Raw genomic sequence first — 20,561 nt, 5'->3', positions numbered from 1 at the left:
TCTGTGCACATCCCTAATTACTGGACTAATGACATTCTGATTGATTGAACTTAATGATCAGGAAAGGTCTTGACCTTTCTAGACTCATTCATACTTTCATTTTTATAGGATGTTAGCATTCCAGACCTCATAAAGCAGTTAGACATCTTGGGCGACAATGGGGTAAGTGATATGTATAATATGTACACCACCACAAAGAATGCTGTTACAGAATTGTATAGCACTCTCTTCCATGCAAAGACCAATGAAGCAGAGATTTATTCATGATGCTTCCCCAGTAAATCTTTGTAAGTAGAATGTATTTGTTTAGATGCCTCCCAGTGGTTTATAAGATAATTGCATACCCCATTGTTGGTGTGATTTTATAAAGATATTTGTTTGTGAAAATTAGATAAAAGACATTCATTATATTAATAGACTGAATTCCTTGCCCATTCAGTAAACCAATCTAATACCACTGTATGTTATTGTTTGTGTAGTTTTCTGTCATTTTACCTAGAGGAACCTCTTGACAATAGGACCGTTTTCTGTCAGTGATCCAGAGCCCAGTGTGCTGTTTAGTATGCATATTGAACTCCTATTCATGTAGGCTTCCCCATTAATTTCAATGGAGTAAGCAGCTTTCTACATGCATCCTTTTGCAGATGCAAAGCCACTTCCTCCGTTGAAGCTAATGGGAAACTCTTATAGACATGGGAGCTCTACATTAGATCCCTGCATCCACATTTGATCAGGAATATCATTTGCTCTTACATACATCAGAATTCCTTTAAAAATCTGCTTCTTAACTTGATTTTTCCCCTTTTGAATTTTCAGAATTTAAGAAATGAAGAACAAGTGGCCATAATTCAAGCTAGTACCGTATTATCCCTGGCAGAAAAGGTACTGTTTGTGTAGCTGGTGTCTCTTGTATCTATTATGTGCAAATTATTAGGTATCAAATTTGCTTGCCCTGAGAGCTCTTACTGTGGGAATAATAGCAGATCAAGTTGTGATGCACACTAGGAGGGTCTATCCTGTAAATGAGAAAATGATGAGAAATAGCCCAACATCAAGCATGCCCTCAGATACATACTAACTAGGCAAGTCTAAATGAAGAGCAGATGAGCAGGTACTTGGCACTGAATCTGTCTTGTGCTATATATGGGGAATTGATGAAGAATAGCTCAGCACAATGTGCAATAGTTGTTGAAGACTTTGAATGGGCAAAGATTAGCAATAGCAGACATTGAATATCCACAAACAGTGCCTCAAGTGTACAGTGCCAGTGTTTGGGAAGGTGGAATTACCTGCAAGAATAAATTGGAAGGATTGGCAAAGTCTGTTAGGGAGAGTGTTTGCCTGGATTTAGTCTTGGAACATGGACCAAATTCAGATGAAATAGGAAACTAGAGGTCCCTTCACCTCCGGTTTCTGAAGCCGCACATCCAAATTCAGCAAACTGGAGTTAAAGACAAAAAGGGACCTGTGGTTGCCCTCACCAAATTCCACTCTGAATTTTGCTCAGAGTGGCGTTTCGCCACCCTTAACTCTGGTTTTATGGTGCCAGCGTTACATCTGAACACTGGCAACATAGTCTGGGTCCCATGGAACCAGAACTGAGGGAGGAAGCTCTTCCCTCACTCCGGCCCATTTGATTGTACAGGCTGTCCTTCTGTCAAGAAGTTAACCTGCACAGCCAGCTTACCAGCCTCACTGCAGTCTTGCCAACTGCAGAGAGGCAGTTCTCCCTGTCATCCAAAAGCAGATGGAAGGCGGGGGTGCAGAACCACAGGTCCCTTGGACCTGCGGTTCCACATTACGTCTGAACTGTGCCATGGTTTCAATGGGGGGAAAGCATGTTCGTCTGGTATATGAGCAGTAATCATGCAGTGCAGGGGTTCTCAACCTTGGTTCACCAGATCCTGTTGGACTACAACTCCCATCATCCCCAGCCACAATGGCCTTTGACTGGGGATGATAGGAGTTATAGTCCAACATCTAGGAACCCAAGGCTGAGAATCCCTGATGTGGTGCCTCTGAACAGGTACAAGTTACCTGTATTTTACCATGACTAAGCACAGCCACCTGACCTGCCACAAATATGGGATTCCAGGTCAGCGGGTGTGAGGTCTGTCAGACTTGAGCCTTGGCACCTCGCTTTTGACAAATTAACCACTGATGTGATGAGCAAAGCGCTATTATCTGACTTTCTGTTGCTGAAATAGAAACAAACCATTTAGAAGGTTTCTCCTTCCTTTCTTGGTCGTTTTGACAATATTATTGGTGGAAGATAATGCACATAACAATTTGTGATTGTTTGTCTTCTAGTGGATACAGCAGATTGAAGGGGCTGAAGCAGCTCTGCACCAGAAGATGATGGAACTGGAGAGTGACATGGTAGGACAAAACCACTCTTCTTGGTATTATTTTCATCTTTGTCTCATGTATAATTCTGAATACTAAATAGGTTGGGTTTTTGGTGGGGTGGGATATGCCTGGGCATTGAATGTCTCTCTTGCTATATAGTTCCTTGAAAAACTAATTTGTCTTGTTTCTCTTCCACCAAAATCATCATTCATTATAGGAACAGTTCTGTAAAATAAAGGGTTACCTAGAGGAAGAACTGGACTACAGGAAACAAGCTCTTGACCAAGCCTATATGGTATGTTGAAAGCAAGTGCTAGCGTGAGCACAAATACATACATTTTAGCAGAGCACAGACTGACTTCATCCAGCCTGCAGCCAATGCAATATAGCTGGAGGTAAAGTCTCATGATTTCATTGGAGCTGGCCTGTAAGTAAGTGTGATTAAAAAACAAAAACAAAAACAAAACAGGTTTTAGGAAAGTCTAACATTTTCCTGAGGTTTATGAAGAAAAAAATTGCAACCCTATATATGGGCTACACTGACTGCTAGTTCATAACCATGTATCAGCCTTGTATTGCTTTTAACTACTGACTGTTTTACTTGCCCTCTCAGTCCTCCCAGTTAACTGACCTATTTTACATATCTTGTTTTAGCCACTTGATTTTACATTTCTCCCCACTTCTTTATTTTACCTTCATATATTCTGTGTTCTTATCCTTTAAATATAGATGCCTTCAATTATGGCTATAATCTTATTGATTTTACAGTCTTGCTTTTTATTTCTCTCTCTCTCTCTCTCTCTTTTTTAAGGTGCAGTAGTTCTACAGTATTACAAAACAGAATAATAGTATCAAATTGCTCATAATTTTCCTTTTTAAAATACAGCTGCTTAATAATCTTATAGCTACCCTCTTTTCTAAGGGTAGCAGCTTTATTGCATTATAATATAGCGTCATAATATTAGAGTAGTAATTTTAAAGTAATATGATTTTACTGTTCCATAATTTGTTTTTGAATCATGCTCTACTGTTCTATCTTATGCTGGTCTTGGACTGTAATCAAGATGATTGCGTGACTGGGCTTCCTACATACATGGAGGCCACCTAATGGTGCAGTGGGAAAATGGCTTGTCTACCAAGCCAGAGGTTGCTAGTTTGAATCCCCGCTGGTGTGTTTCCCAGACTATGGGAAACACCTATATTGGGCAGCAACGATATAGGAAGATGCTGAGAGGCAATGGTCAACCCCTCCTGTATTCTACCAAAGAAAACCACATGGCTCTGTGGTCGCCAGGAGTTGACACCGACTCAACAGCACAGTTTACCTTTACATACATGAAGTTCCCACAGCCACAAGAATTTCCCATTCACTTCAGCAGAGAAGACTCTTATTCCCCTATGCATGCAGAGCTGCCTTCCCCATTGAAATGAATGGGAAAACCAAAATGTGATGGTCAGCATTCACTAATATACATCTGAAAACTAGGAATATATATATTATGCATACAGTACTATGTATATATTGCACTTACACATACTTTTCCATATTAACCTTGTCAACAGATATGGTCAGCAATTACCAGATACTAGATATAATATCAGTGTAATATCTATTCACATTCATATTGAATCTATACAGTGATTGCAAAATTTCCATTTCCATGTGGACCTATTAATGTAATTCAAATATTAAAAAAAACCTTTTGAGATGAGTTAAGCTAACAATTTTCACTTGCCCTCTAAAATACATGAAAATTGCAAGTTAAAGTGATAATTTTAATTTCCATACTCTGTAATGCTCTCCCAATGGACATCTGTTCTTTGACTTCCCTCGCTGCTGTTATGGCCCGGCTTAGCTGTTCAATCAGGCCTTTGAGTGAACAAAGGGGTGCTGCTGTTGGTGCTGGTGCTGCTTCTTAGTTGAATTTCATTGTTTTACTGGTTATGTGTTAGTTTTAAATTTGTATGGATTTTATGGTTGTTTGTAATAGATCGATTTATTATGAAACATTTATATAAATTTAACAATAAGCAAACAAATGTGAGCAGTAAACCCTTTGCACAGTCTCACATATAATGCTTCCTTTACAAATTAGGCTCCCACACTTTACTTTGGGTCTTTCCGCTTGACCAAAAAAGAAAGAATAGTGGGTTGGTGCAGAAAAAGATATCGTTTGTTGCAGAATCCCCTTTTTATTCTAAGAAATTGACCATAAGGTAGATTATGTCTAATATATTGGGATGATGGCTGTCAAACTTCAACAGCTTGACACTGGACTGGGGAGGCACGTGTTGAGGCAAAAATCCAGTAGGTGCAATATCCCCAATCATTTGCCAGAGATAAACCTGAGTAATTTCTGCCTTTACAAGGCACACTGCTTCCTCAAAAGTCCAAAAGAATGCATTCTACTATGGATCTTAAGTTTTGGACCAATGTATATGGGATAAGAAGAATAAAGGAAAGCAAGGTTTGTTACCTTTCATTGGCTGCCAGCAAATGAAATCAGCTTCTTAGAGTCTATGTGCGGGCTGTTGTATCGCAGTCATTTCTCAGCAGCTCTGCATTACATTCGGTGGTGCTTTTCACCTAGTTGCTCTGTCCCAGATGTCAGGCAGATTGGAGGGATGGTTTAGAATTTATGACTGATAGACTCTTCAGGGCTTATGGAATGCAGTTTTTTCACTTCACTTAAAATATACAGGCACTAGTGTGCCCATATAATAGTTAAAATAGATATGCATGCACCCATATATGTACCTCTGTTATTATATCACTTAACCATCATTTACTCTTCCATTGCTTAGAGAATCCAGGAGCTTGAAGCTACCTTGTACAATGCTTTGCAGCAAGAAACAGTGATAAAATTTGGAGAGTTGCTCAATGAGAAACAGCAGGAAGAACTTAGGACAGCTGTAGAAAAATTAAGAAGGCAGATGCTGAGAAAAAGCAGAGAATATGATTGCCAGATCCTACAGGAGAGAATGGAGTTGCTTCAGCAGGCACACCAGGTGAGATTCAGATTGCAGACAGGTGTTATAGAGTATTATTGTGCCAGAATGGACATTGTTATCTAGTAACACTGCTTCAATAAAGTAATTGATCTGGCTGGGTCACATGTGTTCCGCAAGAGTTAGAACTGCTTTTTCTATGTATGCGTTCTTTGTTTATTCATGTATTTTCTTTCTAGAGGATCCGAGATTTAGAAGATAAAACTGACATCCAGAAGAGACAGATCAAGGATTTAGAAGAAAAGGTTGGTTGTTTTGCATGTTCTAAAATAAAGCAATTCAATACTTTCAAGGAATGTTTTACAAGTTCCAGCCAGTTTTGTTAGATTAACTGGTGTGAATTAATCTCCACCTTTGCATTTTTCAGGATCTTTTCTGTAACTCTCTTCTTTCTTGTTTCTATTAGACTCTCTTGTTTCTATTAGAGCTCAGCCAAAATGCAACCTCACTCCATTTTGCCACTTTACTTACTGTTTGTAAAGTTGGTGAGCGTTTGGTGGTGGTGGCTGTGGGAGGCAAAAAAGACTGAAGTGTTTATCCCAGTGACTGGCAGTAGTACGCATACTCCCCGCTACTGTGGAGCACCATTTTTCTTCAAAGTTCTTTCTACTGAGTAAAGGCAAAAACCATTTCTTCCTGCCTTGCCCTCATGCTGATTTAACTTCAGAGGGAGAGAAGGAAAAGGAAGCATCCACCACTTCCTGTACTCATTTTTTTATTGTCCAAATAGGGAGGAATGTCAAAGGGAAACTCTGCTCAGAAACAGGAGTGCACAATTGCTGTTCCCATTATCAAGTTTACAAAAACAGGTGGCAGCTATTAAGATTTTAAAAATTAAAAGCACTGGACCTAAGTCCTGAGATTTTACTTGAGATACAAACTTGCTTATTTGTCTAATTATTGATCAAGATTAGGTTTTTGTTTTTAAGTCAATCTATTCGTTCTGTTCTTCAGCATATGTTTTTCTGGTAATAAATCAGAACAAATCAAACAGTGCTCTATACAGATCATTGTAGCAAATAGATTTGAACTGAAGAAGCAGTTCTCTCTGTATAAAAGCAAAGCAAAATATTGGCACTGTCTACATCCATAATTATGGAAAGGACTCAACCTAAAATATTTTCCTTTGGTTAAACATGCATCACTGACATTCCTAATTCAAAAACTATAATAACTTAAAGGCTATTTTTGCCTCATCCTGTCATTTTTCAGTGTGAATTTTTACAAGCTCAGTTTTGGAAATTCAAAATGTTTCATTCTAATCCAGTATTGAGGTCTATACAGTATGTAGGAATTTTAGTGCACTCAAGGAGCACTAATTTCATAGGATCACCAATTCTTATGCACACAGGTTGGGTTCCTCCAATGAAATGAATAGGGATTCCCACATGCGCATCTGTGAACACGCATACCTCTTGACAAGGGCATATATAACTGTTGAAAGTACACATTACGTGGTAATTTCAATGGAAGTCTACCAAACCACTTAGTAATAATAGTAAGTTCATAACTTTAGGATGTCGGCTGATGTTTGATGTTAATGAAATTAGTCAGGAGAATGCAACTGTATTATTCCAGTCCCTTATAAGGTATTGGGGAACAAAGCCTGTTAGATTTATAGTAATTTGCATTACAGGTCTTATGGGATAGATCTTTTTCATACAGAATACAATAACAACAGACTCTGATCCTTAAACTCTATTTGCTTTTTTTCTTCTTCTGCAGTTTCTCTTTCTGTTCTTGTTCTTCTCTCTTGCCTTTATTCTTTGGCCTTGATGTCAATGTGCCTCCGGGGAAGGTAAGATTGCTTCTTTTCTCCTAAACTTTTAGCAAATAGATAAAGTGTTTTTTATTCACCTAAAAAGCAGCACACTATAAATTTTTATTCGGTGACTATCTTAATCAAGATCTGAAACTAAAACAGGATAAATCAAAGGCCTTTTCTGACTTTTTACAAAGGGCAATTTCATGCACTCCACAGAGTCAAACTTGGATTTCTATGGACTGTTCACTCAACAGGGAGTTGCAGCCCATCTCAGCTTCTTTCTGAGGATAACAGCCTAATATATGTGTTTGCAAGTCTGTTCATTGCATTCATACTTTATATTTTTAGGTGTGTACTCAGAAACATCTAGGTGTAGATCTTAAAGAATATAATGTGCAAAGTGGCTCGAAGGACAAGATACATGGCTGGATCTAGCACCTGCCCTGTAAACAGCATTCTTCCACTGCATTGTCTCTTCCGCTGCATTGTCTTTGGCACAGACTGTTTGGTAACCTGCGATTCCAATACCAAACTATTATTTGAAGTGACACATTTAAGGTGTTTAGGGTGGGGGAGAGCATTCTGTGTTTGGGCTTCTTTTCATAACTTTAGATAATATGAAAGCAATTGCCATTTACACAGATTATACATGAATGTTTTTGAAGAAAGTGAAACAAATATCAAAATGCTAAAGATAAAGATAGACTTTAAATATTAGAGAATTAGCATTGAAAAATTTGACCAGATGGCAACATACTCCACAATGACTGGCTTCAATCTATAGAAATAGATCCTCTTTCTGCTGGAAAAGATCTTTACTGTAAGATGGTTCTGCATGTCTGGTGATGTTGTCCTAAAATATATAAATTCCAGTTAAGGGTTCATCATCATGTAACATCTGTTGGGTGTGGGGGAGGATTCCTATAGATTACATGAATTAGCCTCTGGATAAACAACTACCTGGTTTATTGACTAATTCTCAAAATAAATTGTTTAGCTTCCTAGTTGTAGCTAAAAAAATTTATCCGTTCTAACTTGAAAAAGTCTGGTAACTTGTCCATCAAACAGTGGTTTAATATTTATTTAATTTAATTCAATTTAATTCAATTTAAAATATTTCTATACTGCCCAAAACTTGTGTCTCTAGGCAGTTTACAATAAAAATCATTTAAAACATTTAAAACGCAGTACTAAAAATTTTAAAACTATAAATCTAATTAAAAGCCTGGGTGATTAAATGTCTCTTCAGTGCCTTTTTAAAAGTTGCCAGAGATGGGGACACTCTTATTTCAGCAGGGAGCGTATTCCAAAGTCCAGGGGCAGCAATGGAGAAGGCCTGTTTCCCAAGTAGCTGCCAGACAAGTTGGCAGCAACCGCAGATGAACTTCTCCAGATGATCTTAACATAATGACCATAATACATTATGGAACATGATGGTGATAAACAAAATATCATATTATCTTAAAACGAGCCAATATGAAACATTATTACCTGGTCCATGCTAATTCTCACTCACTAATCTCTCACTAATAAACAGGGGAATCAACAACTCTCAAGAGCAACCCAAAGTCTTGCAGTGTTTAACTGTATAGGAATGTATCCTGAAGTACATACAGTAGGAGTAGGTAGGTAATTAGAATCTGATGAATGCAGTCTCTTTTGACCATTCATGTTTTCCTCTTGTTTCCAGAGTGATTGACTACACAGAAAAGTCCTCAAAAGGGCAGATGCTTCCAAACCCATGAAGAAGATAACACTGTTTACAACCATTTCAAAACAAAGCAACACTCTGTAGCCAAGACCACACCCATCATGTAGTTTAAAGCCATTATCCGAGTTTTGTTACTTGACAGTTCCTGTCTAAAGCTACAATATATGCTGCACTTAATTAAATTCTATAAGGAGGAGAAGACTATCCCATCAGCATATATCACAGAAGAATTAATTTTTTAAGATAAAGAATCAGCAAGAAACCACATTCAGCAGATTGAGTGAAGGTATGTCAGGCAAGGAACCAAAGTTACTATGAACAATCTATCCCTGCTGTGCAGGGGGATTATTTTAAACATAACACCAACTTCCCATGAAAGTCTTCAGTAATAAAGGGGACAGAGCAGAAGAAACCTATTCAGAACTCTTAAGGGGACAATGACAATACAGTCCTTTTGGAAAGTCTGGCTTTCTTATATACAGGGACTCTTTTTCTCTCTCTGATTTTAAACTCAGGAACAATGACAGCTGCAATGTGAACAAAAGGAAAAATGTACTCTGTTTTGTTTCATAATGGGTGGAACTTGGCAATGGGATAGATATAGTTGGAACATTAATCTACTGCTGCCTGCAGTAGCAAGGAAAGGAAGAGTGTGGATGATCAAAGTAGTGAGAACTGCTGACAATGCTCTTGAGGATTGCTAACCATGCTGTAGCCTTATCTGTTGTCAGGATCCTTCCAGGAAGGACAGCGTGTTAAACGTGTTTGTTACATCAAATGAAGAACTGCAAGAATGCAACACTCATTTCACTAACTGTTTAGTGTATCTTCAGTAACTGGAATGGGGTGGAAATTTTTTCAGACTAAGAAATAGTTGTGTCAGAGAGGAAGCAAATGCCTGTTCATCCAACCTCAACTTCCAGAAGAGTATCTGCATCCATTCATCTGTTAAATGACCAGAGAAATACTTATAAACTATTTCTTTTTCCTTGTCATGGTTGTTTTCTCAGTTGGCTGCATGAACCAAAATGGCAAAATCTAGGGCACCCTGTCTTATCTTACTCACATGTGACAAATGCATATCATGCTGTTGAGGACAGGCTTGAGCTCATAATTAAGGTCTGCCTTAATGCAGCATTTATCTTCCAGTTTACAATACATTCCACTTGGTTTTGCAGTGTTTCCTAGAAATCGTAGCCCTTGCATATGCAGATTCCTGTTTAGAGTCATTGATTTGAATTCAGAGTAGTTCTGATTACTGGCAACTTGCACCGAGGGCAAAGTTCATCCCTGTCCTGAGGGCGCCAGCAGTAAAGCCTGATTCCATTAGTCCTAGAAGACTAATGGAATATTTGTCCTAGAAGAACCCCAGCTCTGTTCCCAGAAGTCCCCAGTGACTTGCTCTTTCATTTCAGTATTTTATGCCTCTTCCTCTCCCCTTGTAGACAACAATGGGTTATCTCTCTGTGCACTTGCTCAATTTAAATAAATTCTAGAAAGTTTAATAAAGCAAGCATAGAACTTGCTTGCAGTTGTTTGACCCTAAAGTACTATAAATAATAATGATGGTCAACAAAAGATTTGCACTATGGGGCTGTTCACACGACCATGCTTGTAGGCAGGCAGATGGGCGGTGGAGTGGGGGGAGGTAGGGTTCAACCTACCTGCCCCAGATGATCGTGTGCAGCCCCTGTGGCGCACAAGCTGTGTGCCCACGTGACCAAAGCTGCCGGGAGCAGCATGTAAAACAGAGGCCGGGAATCGAGATTCCAGCCTTCAAGTATCCCACAGTGCATCACGTGCCAAGCACAGTGCGCTGGGGGATTGCCCCAGGGGTCTCTGTGTCAATGCCAGCTGCAAGCAGCTCCTGCTGACATATGATCCTGGGAGCCGGGGGCACATTTTCACCCTTAAGAGCCAGGCTTTGGCGCTGGGATTGGTGCCACAGCACCACTGGGGTCCATGCTGATCTTGGCAGTTCTCACACAGGCAGCCAAGCCTAAGTCTGGGCTTGGCTGCTCATGAGAACAGCCTCTGTGTATGGCTCAGCATTCAGAACTAGGCTTTGTGAAGACATACAGCAAAGCCTGTAGTTCTGGAATGCTGGGATGCTGCAAGAGCACTTCAAGCACCCGCTGCCTCTTCACCATGCCATCATGCCTCATTTCACAACACACCTTTACAGCTTCTCACTCCTTTATTCTCCTGAACCTGCCCTCATGTTAGCTTCTTGAAAAGTCAAGGTCTTCCTTTGAGTTCCTCATACAGTCAAGAAAATCTATATTGAAAGGATGAGCAGCACTCTCACATACAATGGCTGCATGCCTCCACTTCTTCTCTTGCATCATGGTGGTGTGTTTTTGTTGTTGTTGTTGTTTTTCTTTTGGCTGAGTTCATGGAAGCAGCACCTTAAAAAGTACAAGATTTTAAGGAATCGTGTCACTGGGCAGCTTTTTCTCTGAGGTGTGTACCACATAGATTTCAGCAGCAATTTTCAGATGCTTTGACTTTAATCTGCCAAGATGGGCCACACAACTAGCCACCAAATTAACCAACTAGCCACTTTAGTTCACCAAGATGGGCCACATAACCCTATGGTTAATTACAGTCATCCAGTGGTGTGGTCCTTGGCTTCTGAAATAGTTTTGTTTAGCTGTTGCCAATCTTCTGTTCTGTTTTGCATTGTTCTAACGTAGGGCAAAAGACTGACATGTTGAATGACACATTACATTACTGCAATGCAGTTTCATTATACATTACAACCCTGGGCTAAGGGGAACTGGTTTAGTTATACCAGCCAAATAGTTAATTTGGTCTGTTTCTAAAGGACTTCTATCACTTTTAACATCTAAAACTTACAGAAGAGATGCTGCATAACTCTAAAACCTGCCTAGATTAAGAATTTTCTTCATACTGCTTGCCTTCAAGCTACATCTCCCAGCATGCATTGCTCCAGCCCTATGGTTAATTACAGGCGATACTGTATCTAAGATCATATATCTCTAACTGAGACAGGTTCCTCAGGTGTCACTTCTCCCTTCACAGTTCTGGACAGAAAGGATAATACCACCTGGGCACTTTCCAGATTAACCCTTACCACAGTGTCACTACAGATCTGCAAATTGTGCTTCCATACTTCCTGTGTTGTGACACTGAAGTTCCTGCGCTGACAGCAAGGTGCCGTTCACATTTCTGATGCCTTACTTTGGATTTTATCTTTGTGATTTAGTGCTACAACGTTGCAAGTCCGTTGCAGAAAAATAGCTGTATTTTTCCGTTGTAGGAGTTTGAGATTCTGGGGGTCATTTTCAATACGATCCTGCCAAGCCGAAACATTTTACTAGGGTGTAATCTGGAAAGCGCCCTGCTGGACATAAAGATTTTGATCCTTTAAATGACTTTCAAATTTTCTGGCTTCAGGGAGATCTATCCACCTTTCTTGTCCCCTAATGAACCTCTGCATGTCTGCCACAGAACACCAACAAGTTCCTGATGATTCTGAGAAGTGTTCTAAGGTGCATAGTCAGTTCGTACAGGCCACTGAGCAGGCCTGTTGAGTTTCACAGCTGCTCCAGGTGTGAGTTGAGAATACACCTTAGTGGACACCCAGCACTGCCCTGTGGCTGCAGTTTTATGGAACAATCAGTATTGGTGAGAATGAGAAAGCTGTCTTATATTTGTCTTGTCATTAAAAAAAAGCTTTGCAGGTTTGGATTGAACTGTTAAGGTGTGCGTTGTATTTCTGCTTATTATGGAGGGCACTGTAACATCATAGTTTGTAACATCATTGTAATGTCATAGTTTGAGGGGAAACAACATGCTTTCCTATCTGGTTCTTTTCACTGCTTCCTGTCATTTCATTTCTCTGCTTCTTACTTATTTGATCAATGGTGACCTATAAAAAGTGTGGCTAGAGATTGCTTCCCAGTGTCAAATCTTAACTCAGTCTCAAGAACCTTGAATGGATTATTGTTGCTTGCACTGCAAGAGACTAAATAGCACATGCAAGAAGTCTAGTATCTGGTCTTGCTTTTTTCCATTTCTGCACAAAAAATAGCCCTATTCAGACATTATACTGTGCAAGCATACAGATATCTGTACACTCTTACATGTTTTTGTGTGAATGAATGTACCTGTGTTCATTTTAGAAGTGAGCCTGGGTACAGGCCCCCAGGTGCATGGTACAAATAGGAAGTATCAGGGGTGTAGTTAGGGGAGAGGGGGCCCGTGTTTGCCACCCACCCCAGCAGCCCCTTGGAGTGAGGGATGTAATGAAGAAAATTGGGAGGGGTGGAGTTGGGGAGCTGGAGGGCCCGGGTTCTTTGAACCCATCTGCTCAATTATAGCTACGCCCCTGGGAAGTATACTGCCGTATCTGTGTTTTAGCGCAACATGTGAATAACTGTTCCTGTGTACCAATCTGTACCTGTGTGCACTGCACACTAGTATGAGTGTTCAGCATAATGTCTGAATACGTCTAATTTCCTGACTTCAGTATTGAAACAGAATTATTTTTGTCTATGAAGTTCTTGAGGTGTTTTTTTTTTCCAAGTTAGAGCAAGGATATGAAGAAGCACATAAAGATTTTCTACCTGCAGAATCATTCTGTAATTTTCTTTGGAACTATTACCTTTGCTTAATGCTAACTCAAGAGGCTGTTGGATTACTTATACTTATGCAATGCCTTTCAGTCTTTGTGTTATTGCACATTCTAACACCCCACCATTTGCTCCTTTCCCTCTTTATAAATTAATTTTCTAGCCTTTTGCTGAAGAGGAAATGCTAGAACAGAGTTTTTACAATTAAACTTCATATAGGATGAATATAGCCAACACTTTATCATTCATAATGTGCATGTAACCACTTATTGGTAGGTTGTCTTCTGTAATGTACTTCTATGTAGGGAGAAGAACTTTACATTTTCTGATTCCCCAGATTTCTAAGTGGGTAGAAAATGTGGTAGAACTCTTGTCACCATCTGGAAGACCTTTACAGACAACTAGCTTATCAAATTGTTACATGGATAGCAATATGTTACCATTTCTTAAAAGATTGTCTATGCTCACTAGCTCAGACCACCTCCTTTTCCCCACGAAAACAAATTCTGAATTCCAATCCACGTTTAGTGTCACGTCATCAGTGGTCTAATGTTTTTGTACATTTCATTAGATATTTCAGAACTCCCTATACTGTATGCTTGCCAGAGCCCATTCTGGCTAGACCTTTATTATTATTGTTATTTAATGTTATACTGCTTTTCAACAACAACAAAAGCTCACAAAGCAGTTTACATAACAAAAGGAGTGAGAAAGTGATGCCCTGTCCAAAAGATGCTCACAGTCTGCATAGAAAGACAAGGAAGGCACTAACAACAGTCGCTCGGGGAGACACTATGTTGGATTGAATCAGAATAGTCCATCTGCCCATACTAAATAGGAAAGCTACCATATTAAAAGGTGCCTCTTGCCCAGTTATTTGAACTGTAATGTGGCAGGGAGAAATGTAAATGCTGTTCAATCTACCATAGAAGCACTGAACTTGATGACCATGTATTTGAGATATCAGATCAAAGCTCTGAAACCCTGTCCAAAATGAGATGTGGAAATAATGGCAGAGTGTTTTCTGAAATCTAGCAAAATATATACATTCATTGGTGGCATGTTCCTAGAGATAATTTTTTGTTTTTCTGTTTCAGGGATTTGGAGAGAGAAATGGAAAGGGGACAAATTGAACATGCTCAATTATTTTTATTTTTGTGTGAGAGTAACTACTGTGATCTGAGAAGAGAGTAAAATACAGCTGATAGAATTAACCTTTTATAGTAATTGTTCATATTGCACATGTTCAAGTTGGGTTTGTCCTTGTAATTACTTGAGTTTCCTGTTTCCTGTTTCATAAAGGAGAGAATGTTGTTCATCCCATTAGTCCCGATTTCCATTGCAAAACACGCACACAAATTAGTTCCTAAGACAGTCTTCTATTTCCCCTCTGTAGTGGTGATGCAATATTTGCAGTTTAACACAGGAGTGGCTCTTGGGATACATTGCACTGTTCGTGATTACATTCCCAGAATCTTTAATGAGCAAATAATTGTGGGAGTGATACATAGGCACAAATAACATTGATGGCATCTTATCCAGCTTATAGCTTTTCTCAGACATGGAAAGGATTTTGTGGTTTAGGAAATCTGGTATAGGAAATTGTAAGCATTCATTTACACAAGATTAAGACCCTTCAGAATCTTGCAACAGCAACCTAGGAAGCTGCAGTAGAACTTCTTTTCTATATAAAATCTTTGGATGTCTTCTGCCACTTTGGGGGTTGTGCATCACATCGACTCTATAATTGGGTCTGAGATTATGCAAGCCTTATCAGAGGATTTTCCACTTAAAACTATTCCAATGAAAAATTCCTCTGATATCAGGAAACAATTGGATACAATACCACATCATATTGGTATTGTATCAAATTGAATCAGACTGGAGTGTGCTGGGGCTTACATTTAGTGAAGATCCAGCTTCTGTGACAAGATTGGCCATCTGCAGCAGCAGGGTTTAAAATTCCCATGTTTCCTTGCCTGGTCTCACCTTACAATGCACCAGAAACAGAAAATAGATATTTTGTCCTTTTCCTGGTGCATTACTGGAGGTAGATTGACGCACCCTGTAACTATAGGGTGCAGCAATTTTTTTTCCAAGTAATGCACCAGGTAAAGGACATGATGTTGCTTCCTTTCCTGATGGAATTATGTGATGAGACCAGACAAGGAAAGGTAAGGTAAAGGTAAAGTGCATCGTCAAGTCGATTTCGACTCCTGGCACCCACAGAGCGCTGTGGTTTTCTTTTGGTAGAATACAGGAGGGGTTTACCATTGCCTCCTCCCATGCAGTATTAGATGATGCCTTTCAGCATCTTCCTATATCACTCCTGCTGGATGTAGTACCAGCAAGGATTCGAACTGGCAACCTTCTGCTTGTTAGTCAATCATTTCCCTGCTGCGCTATTCAGTGGCAAAGGTAAGGATTCAAAACATTGCTGCTGCTGCAGGCAGCCAGTTTCATCAAGGAAGCCAGATACTCTCTAAAGATAACCCCACCCACCCCCAACTCCGCCATCCCTCCAAGCCCAATCCATTTGGCTGATACCTATGATTGGCTTGCTGTGATCCAGGCCATCCCTTGCATCATTAGCACAATGTGAGAATGGACTAGATCAAGATCAGCCCAGTAATTCAGGCCAGGGACAGTCCTACCATTTTTGCTATTTAAAAAGTGCACATTATCACAGGAATGCTTCCTAAATGCCCAGTTCTGCACTTTAAAGCACTAGTGCCATATGAAAATTTGCTCTGTGCACCCACGTCTCAGTAATCACAGGTAATGTTAATTATTTCCATGAGCACTATGTCCAATCAAAACCAATCCAAATCTGAAGAGCTTGTACCTTTGTCGGATAAGGACTATCTAACATAATTTTTATGCTTACTCATGTTTATGCTTAATATAAACCATCTGTTCTGGACTGTTGCAGATATCACCAGATAACTTGTAATTTATATGCCCATGTCATTCAGTTTGATGTACTTTTGCCACTTGGGATTCTCAACACTGAGTGCTCAGATTTGATCACAATAAAGGCCTATGGAAACGGGTCTTTGCTTGTTATAAGATACATTTGTATTCCCACTTAAATTAATAGCTACATTCTCATGTATTCCAGTGTTTTCCCAGCCCTTTAATGGCATGGGAAGATGGGAGTAATTAAGATGATGTTCCACAACATTCTTAGCATGCTGGTTAAGCATATATGTTATCAGCTCTGTCTTTGGTATCGCAGTCTGCTCTTTGTGTATGCATGTCCATTCCACTTTCTTCTAATACATACAGCCAATCCTTTTATTAAGGATATGGAGGCAGATGGATAATCCCCAGCCCCTTGGTGAAAATTTGTTATGGCAAAGAGTGGTTTCTGTGAGATTTGTTTGAGATACTTTGGAGGGGAATTATCTGCTTTTCTGACTCCTCAGTGTAACACAATTTGTGCCTAATATCCTCTTCTTGACACTGATTCTGCAAACCCTCTACAGATCAAAATGAGTTCACCTTAAAAATATGTGATTAAGTAAATACATACACACCTTGTTGTACATATATCTATCTCCAATGTATATAGTAGGATGCTGTTAGATCTTATAAAAGTGTACTTCCAACTCTGAATGAGGATGTAAGGCCAGGGTGTTTCAAAGGTAACTCCTGGTGAATTTGGTGACAAATCTGCAGTTGTGTATCTGATGAAACTGGCGTCATGGTGCCATTCTGACACAGGAGGCTTCTATGCATGTTTAGCTAGGCCTAATGCATCTCAGAAGTCTACAGAACTGGCCAGAACATCCTAGTAAGTTCTATGGTGGAATCCGGAATTTCAAAATGGGTTCCTGGAATATTTGAGATCCACTGAATATTTCTTATAGTGAAGTCAGATGATTCCATCCATCTCCACTCGATCCTCATGTTTCAGTTTGGCATCTCACTGACAAATGTGTTTCCCTTTACTGTCAGTGCCCTGTCGCTCTTTTCCTACATTTTTCAGCCATGTGATCCCTCTGTTTAATTGACAGAAAGTATTGAGAAAGACCCCTCAGATTAACTTTATGCAGTGCAGGTAAGGGCAAAGTGCTTTGAGTGGTAAACACTGCACAACATACAGTCTCACACAATATTCAGCAGTATTATTATCCGCATAGGTCACAACTATTCTTTTGACATACCAAAAGGGCACACTACATAGATTACTTCTTAGTATAGTAATTTTTTTAAAAAAAAATTCTCAGCTTAAGGGCAATGTGAAAGTACACTGACCCATGTTTTATAGCTACTTCCCTCATAGACACAAATAAATCTGATGTAGATTTAACTAAAGGTTTATTCAAAAACACCTCAATTTTCTCCTTCTTCCCGCCCTTTTTCTTTCTGACTCTATCCCACACACACACACACACACACACTCTCTCTCTCTCTCTCCAGTATCCCCACTGGGACAAACATCTCAACAACACAACATAAATGATTAATAGATAGAATACAACAACCCACCAAAGTGTTCCTGCTATATCCTATTTTGGCTGAGACCCTCTCTATCCCGCTGAGTTCAGATTCAGCAAATTGCTCATATACTTGACAGAGTTCCACTTTTCTTGTAATTGCATTTACCTGTATATAACTTGCTCCCATTTTTGTGTCTATATAATTGCAGAAAAGAACTGTAAATTATTTGGCAGAATGACCCTTTGATAAACACTGCTGGCCATGTATATGTACTGTATGTATTAACGTGTAGATGAGAATCCTTATTGTATGTAAAGTTTTATGAATGGTTATTTTTTAATTTATGTATTTAATATAGGATTCAATGACCTCTGGTGTTTTAGTTTGTATAACAAAAATAAAACAGCAGCATTTTTTAAAATTTCACTTTACATTAATGGATTATTATCCACAACCTAGTTGAAATCTGTTTTAAGATAATACACAAACAGAGCAATAAAATAAAGAAACTGCTTCCTTCCACAAGCTAAATTATCACAGGAAACTGAGTAGAATGTTACAACAGACGCTATCTAGAGTTTCATTTGTGCAGTGCTCATCAGGGATCAGCCACAGTATTTGTTTTCAGCACTAGGACTAAGTCCTGAAATATATAAACAATAATAAAGACATGTGCCTCTGAACATGTGCAGAGTGAATTTTCTTCACCACTGAGTCAACACTTAAGATCAGGTCTTCCATGCAGTCTTCAGACCTATCACCTTTATTTCTGAAAATTGAGCACTGGAGCCTCCAAAAGCAACAAGATTTGAAATGGCATAAAAATGGAAAGCTCCTAAGTTACCCGCAAGGGTTTTGAAAAGCATAAGATGTTTTCAGAGTCAACTCCAGGTTTCAGTGGTCTCTCAGCAAACTGCTCTCTATAGGATCCTTCCTACTTCAGTATCCATTACTTACCTTAGCGCAGGGGTGGGGAACCCTGGCCCTCCAGCTGTTGTTGAACTACAACTCCCATCATCCCCAGCCACAATTATTGTCACTGGGGATGGTGGGAGTTGTAGTCCAAAAACAGCTGGAGGGCCAAGGTTCCCCACCCCTGCCTTAGCAGATGCTATGGGAGACAGGAAGTGACAACAGAGTGGCTCTCTCGGCTGATCCATTTGTTCACCAGTAAGGCACATACTTTGTACAGAGGCGTATCTAGAGAAAATTGCGCCCCCTGTCCAAACATCTGACACCCATCTTTAAGATAACTTTACCATATCAGCTGAAAAATACGTCAAGCTCGTTAATCTTTTAATATTTCAAAAACTATTTAGCAGTGGAAGTAGTCAGAGCAAAAAATGCTGGAAAACTACAAATTTCAGTATGCTGGGGCTCATAAAATACCCAAATACTATGTGGAGGTGTACTTGGAAACTAAACAGAAGTGCCTGTCTAATTCTCTACTATGCATTGTAGCATCACCATTACATAAGTTTTAAAAATAAATGGAGAATTGGACTTTTCCCAGATACTCTGAAAATAATTAAAGGACATGCAGAGTAAACTGTGTCAGTGCTTAGAATATATTCTAATATTTCAGAAAGACAGTTCAAATGAGAGAAAGAGAGCAAGAAACTCCCAGTGGGCCTTAATACTAAGGATTTCACACTGATTCAAAGACAAACTCACCATTAATAGCCATATTATTAAGACATCACATTTAAGTCACTTATCATAAGAAGCAAAGTAAGAGCCAATGGATACAATCCTTGCTCATAAGCTTCAGCTTAGTATTCACAAGCCCTGATTTTCTGTACATAGTGCCAAACTAAATATGTGTACAGTGACTTATATTAATTTGTTTTTTAAAAACAATTACCTGTAGCCCCTTCAGGGGGGCTTCCTAAGGGCTGTGGGGGGAGGTCTGCAAAGGTTCCCCTCCTTCCGCTGGCCTCTAGGGCCTAACAAGGACCATTTGAGCATGTGTGGTGGCCATTTTTTAAAATAAATTTTGTTTTTAAAAAATGCTGCTGAAAACAAAATGGCCACCACGCATGCTCGGTCTCACAGAGGCCATTTGAGCATGCACGGTGGCCATTTTGTTTTTGGCAGCCTTAAAAAAAAAATTTTTTTATGGCGCCACCCTTCAAGTGGTGCCCGGGGTACTGTCCAGCCTGCCCCACCCTAGATACACCCCTGACTTTATATATGTAAGGTTCCAAGGTCATCATCAGCATCTCCTATGAAAAGGAGATCCTGAAGAGCTGCTGCTAGGCAGGGTAGACAACCCTTATCTAGATGACCAAGTGGTCTCACAATAGAGGGCCGCTAACATCATATATCTGAAATATATAATTATTTCATTTTGTATGAATGAGCCTAGGCAACTTAATTTGATCAGATTAGACAAGGCCCAGAAAGCCTTGTCAGATCAGACAAGGGACCACAGCATGTAGAATAGACAAAGTTATTCGGATAAACAGAGAAAGAGGAGGGGACAGTTGAGAATTGTTTCTTTAATAGATTATGGCCATGATCCAACCAGATCCTGAAAATTTCAGAATGAAAATTTTGTTTTTGTTACTTAAAGGTCCAAACAGTTAAGTGCTTCATCAATGGGTTCAGGGCCAGCATGAGGAATCAGCATCACAGGGCCACTGCTGAAGGCCCAGGGCCTTTAGAGGAGCCTGCTGCCCAT

At 39.6% G+C, this 20,561-nt stretch overlaps 1 protein-coding gene across 4 annotated transcripts in view; it reads left to right on the top strand.

Annotated features, from left to right (window-relative positions):
* JAKMIP2 (janus kinase and microtubule interacting protein 2) overlaps nucleotides 1–18,561 on the top strand; it is a 161,708-nt gene extending 143,147 nt beyond the window's left edge. Inside the window, exons 15-23 of one of the 4 annotated variants that reach the window (XR_008316680.1) lie at nucleotides 109–162; nucleotides 817–882; nucleotides 2,311–2,379; nucleotides 2,567–2,644; nucleotides 5,155–5,358; nucleotides 5,538–5,603; nucleotides 7,084–7,156; nucleotides 8,814–11,297; nucleotides 14,530–18,561. Coding sequence is in view for 3 of the 4 variants with exons in the window: in XM_053298487.1 (XP_053154462.1) it covers nucleotides 109–162; nucleotides 817–882; nucleotides 2,311–2,379; nucleotides 2,567–2,644; nucleotides 5,155–5,358; nucleotides 5,538–5,603; nucleotides 7,084–7,134 (588 nt within the window). In the remaining variant the exon portion in view is untranslated. Of the gene's footprint in view, nucleotides 1–108; nucleotides 163–816; nucleotides 883–2,310; nucleotides 2,380–2,566; nucleotides 2,645–5,154; nucleotides 5,359–5,537; nucleotides 5,604–7,083; nucleotides 7,157–8,660; nucleotides 8,753–8,813 lie in introns of those variants that run through there. The other 3 variants (XM_053298487.1, XM_053298488.1, XM_053298489.1) reach the window with 3 other exon arrangements.
* The last annotated feature ends 2,000 nt before the right edge of the window (nucleotides 18,562–20,561 follow it).

Source organism: Hemicordylus capensis, chromosome 2, assembly GCF_027244095.1.
Source record: "Hemicordylus capensis ecotype Gifberg chromosome 2, rHemCap1.1.pri, whole genome shotgun sequence".
In the NCBI taxonomy this organism is placed as follows: Eukaryota; Metazoa; Chordata; class Lepidosauria; order Squamata; family Cordylidae; genus Hemicordylus; species Hemicordylus capensis.
The sequence above is the reverse complement of the archived record's forward strand: the minus strand, read 5'-3'. Positions and strand labels throughout refer to the sequence as shown.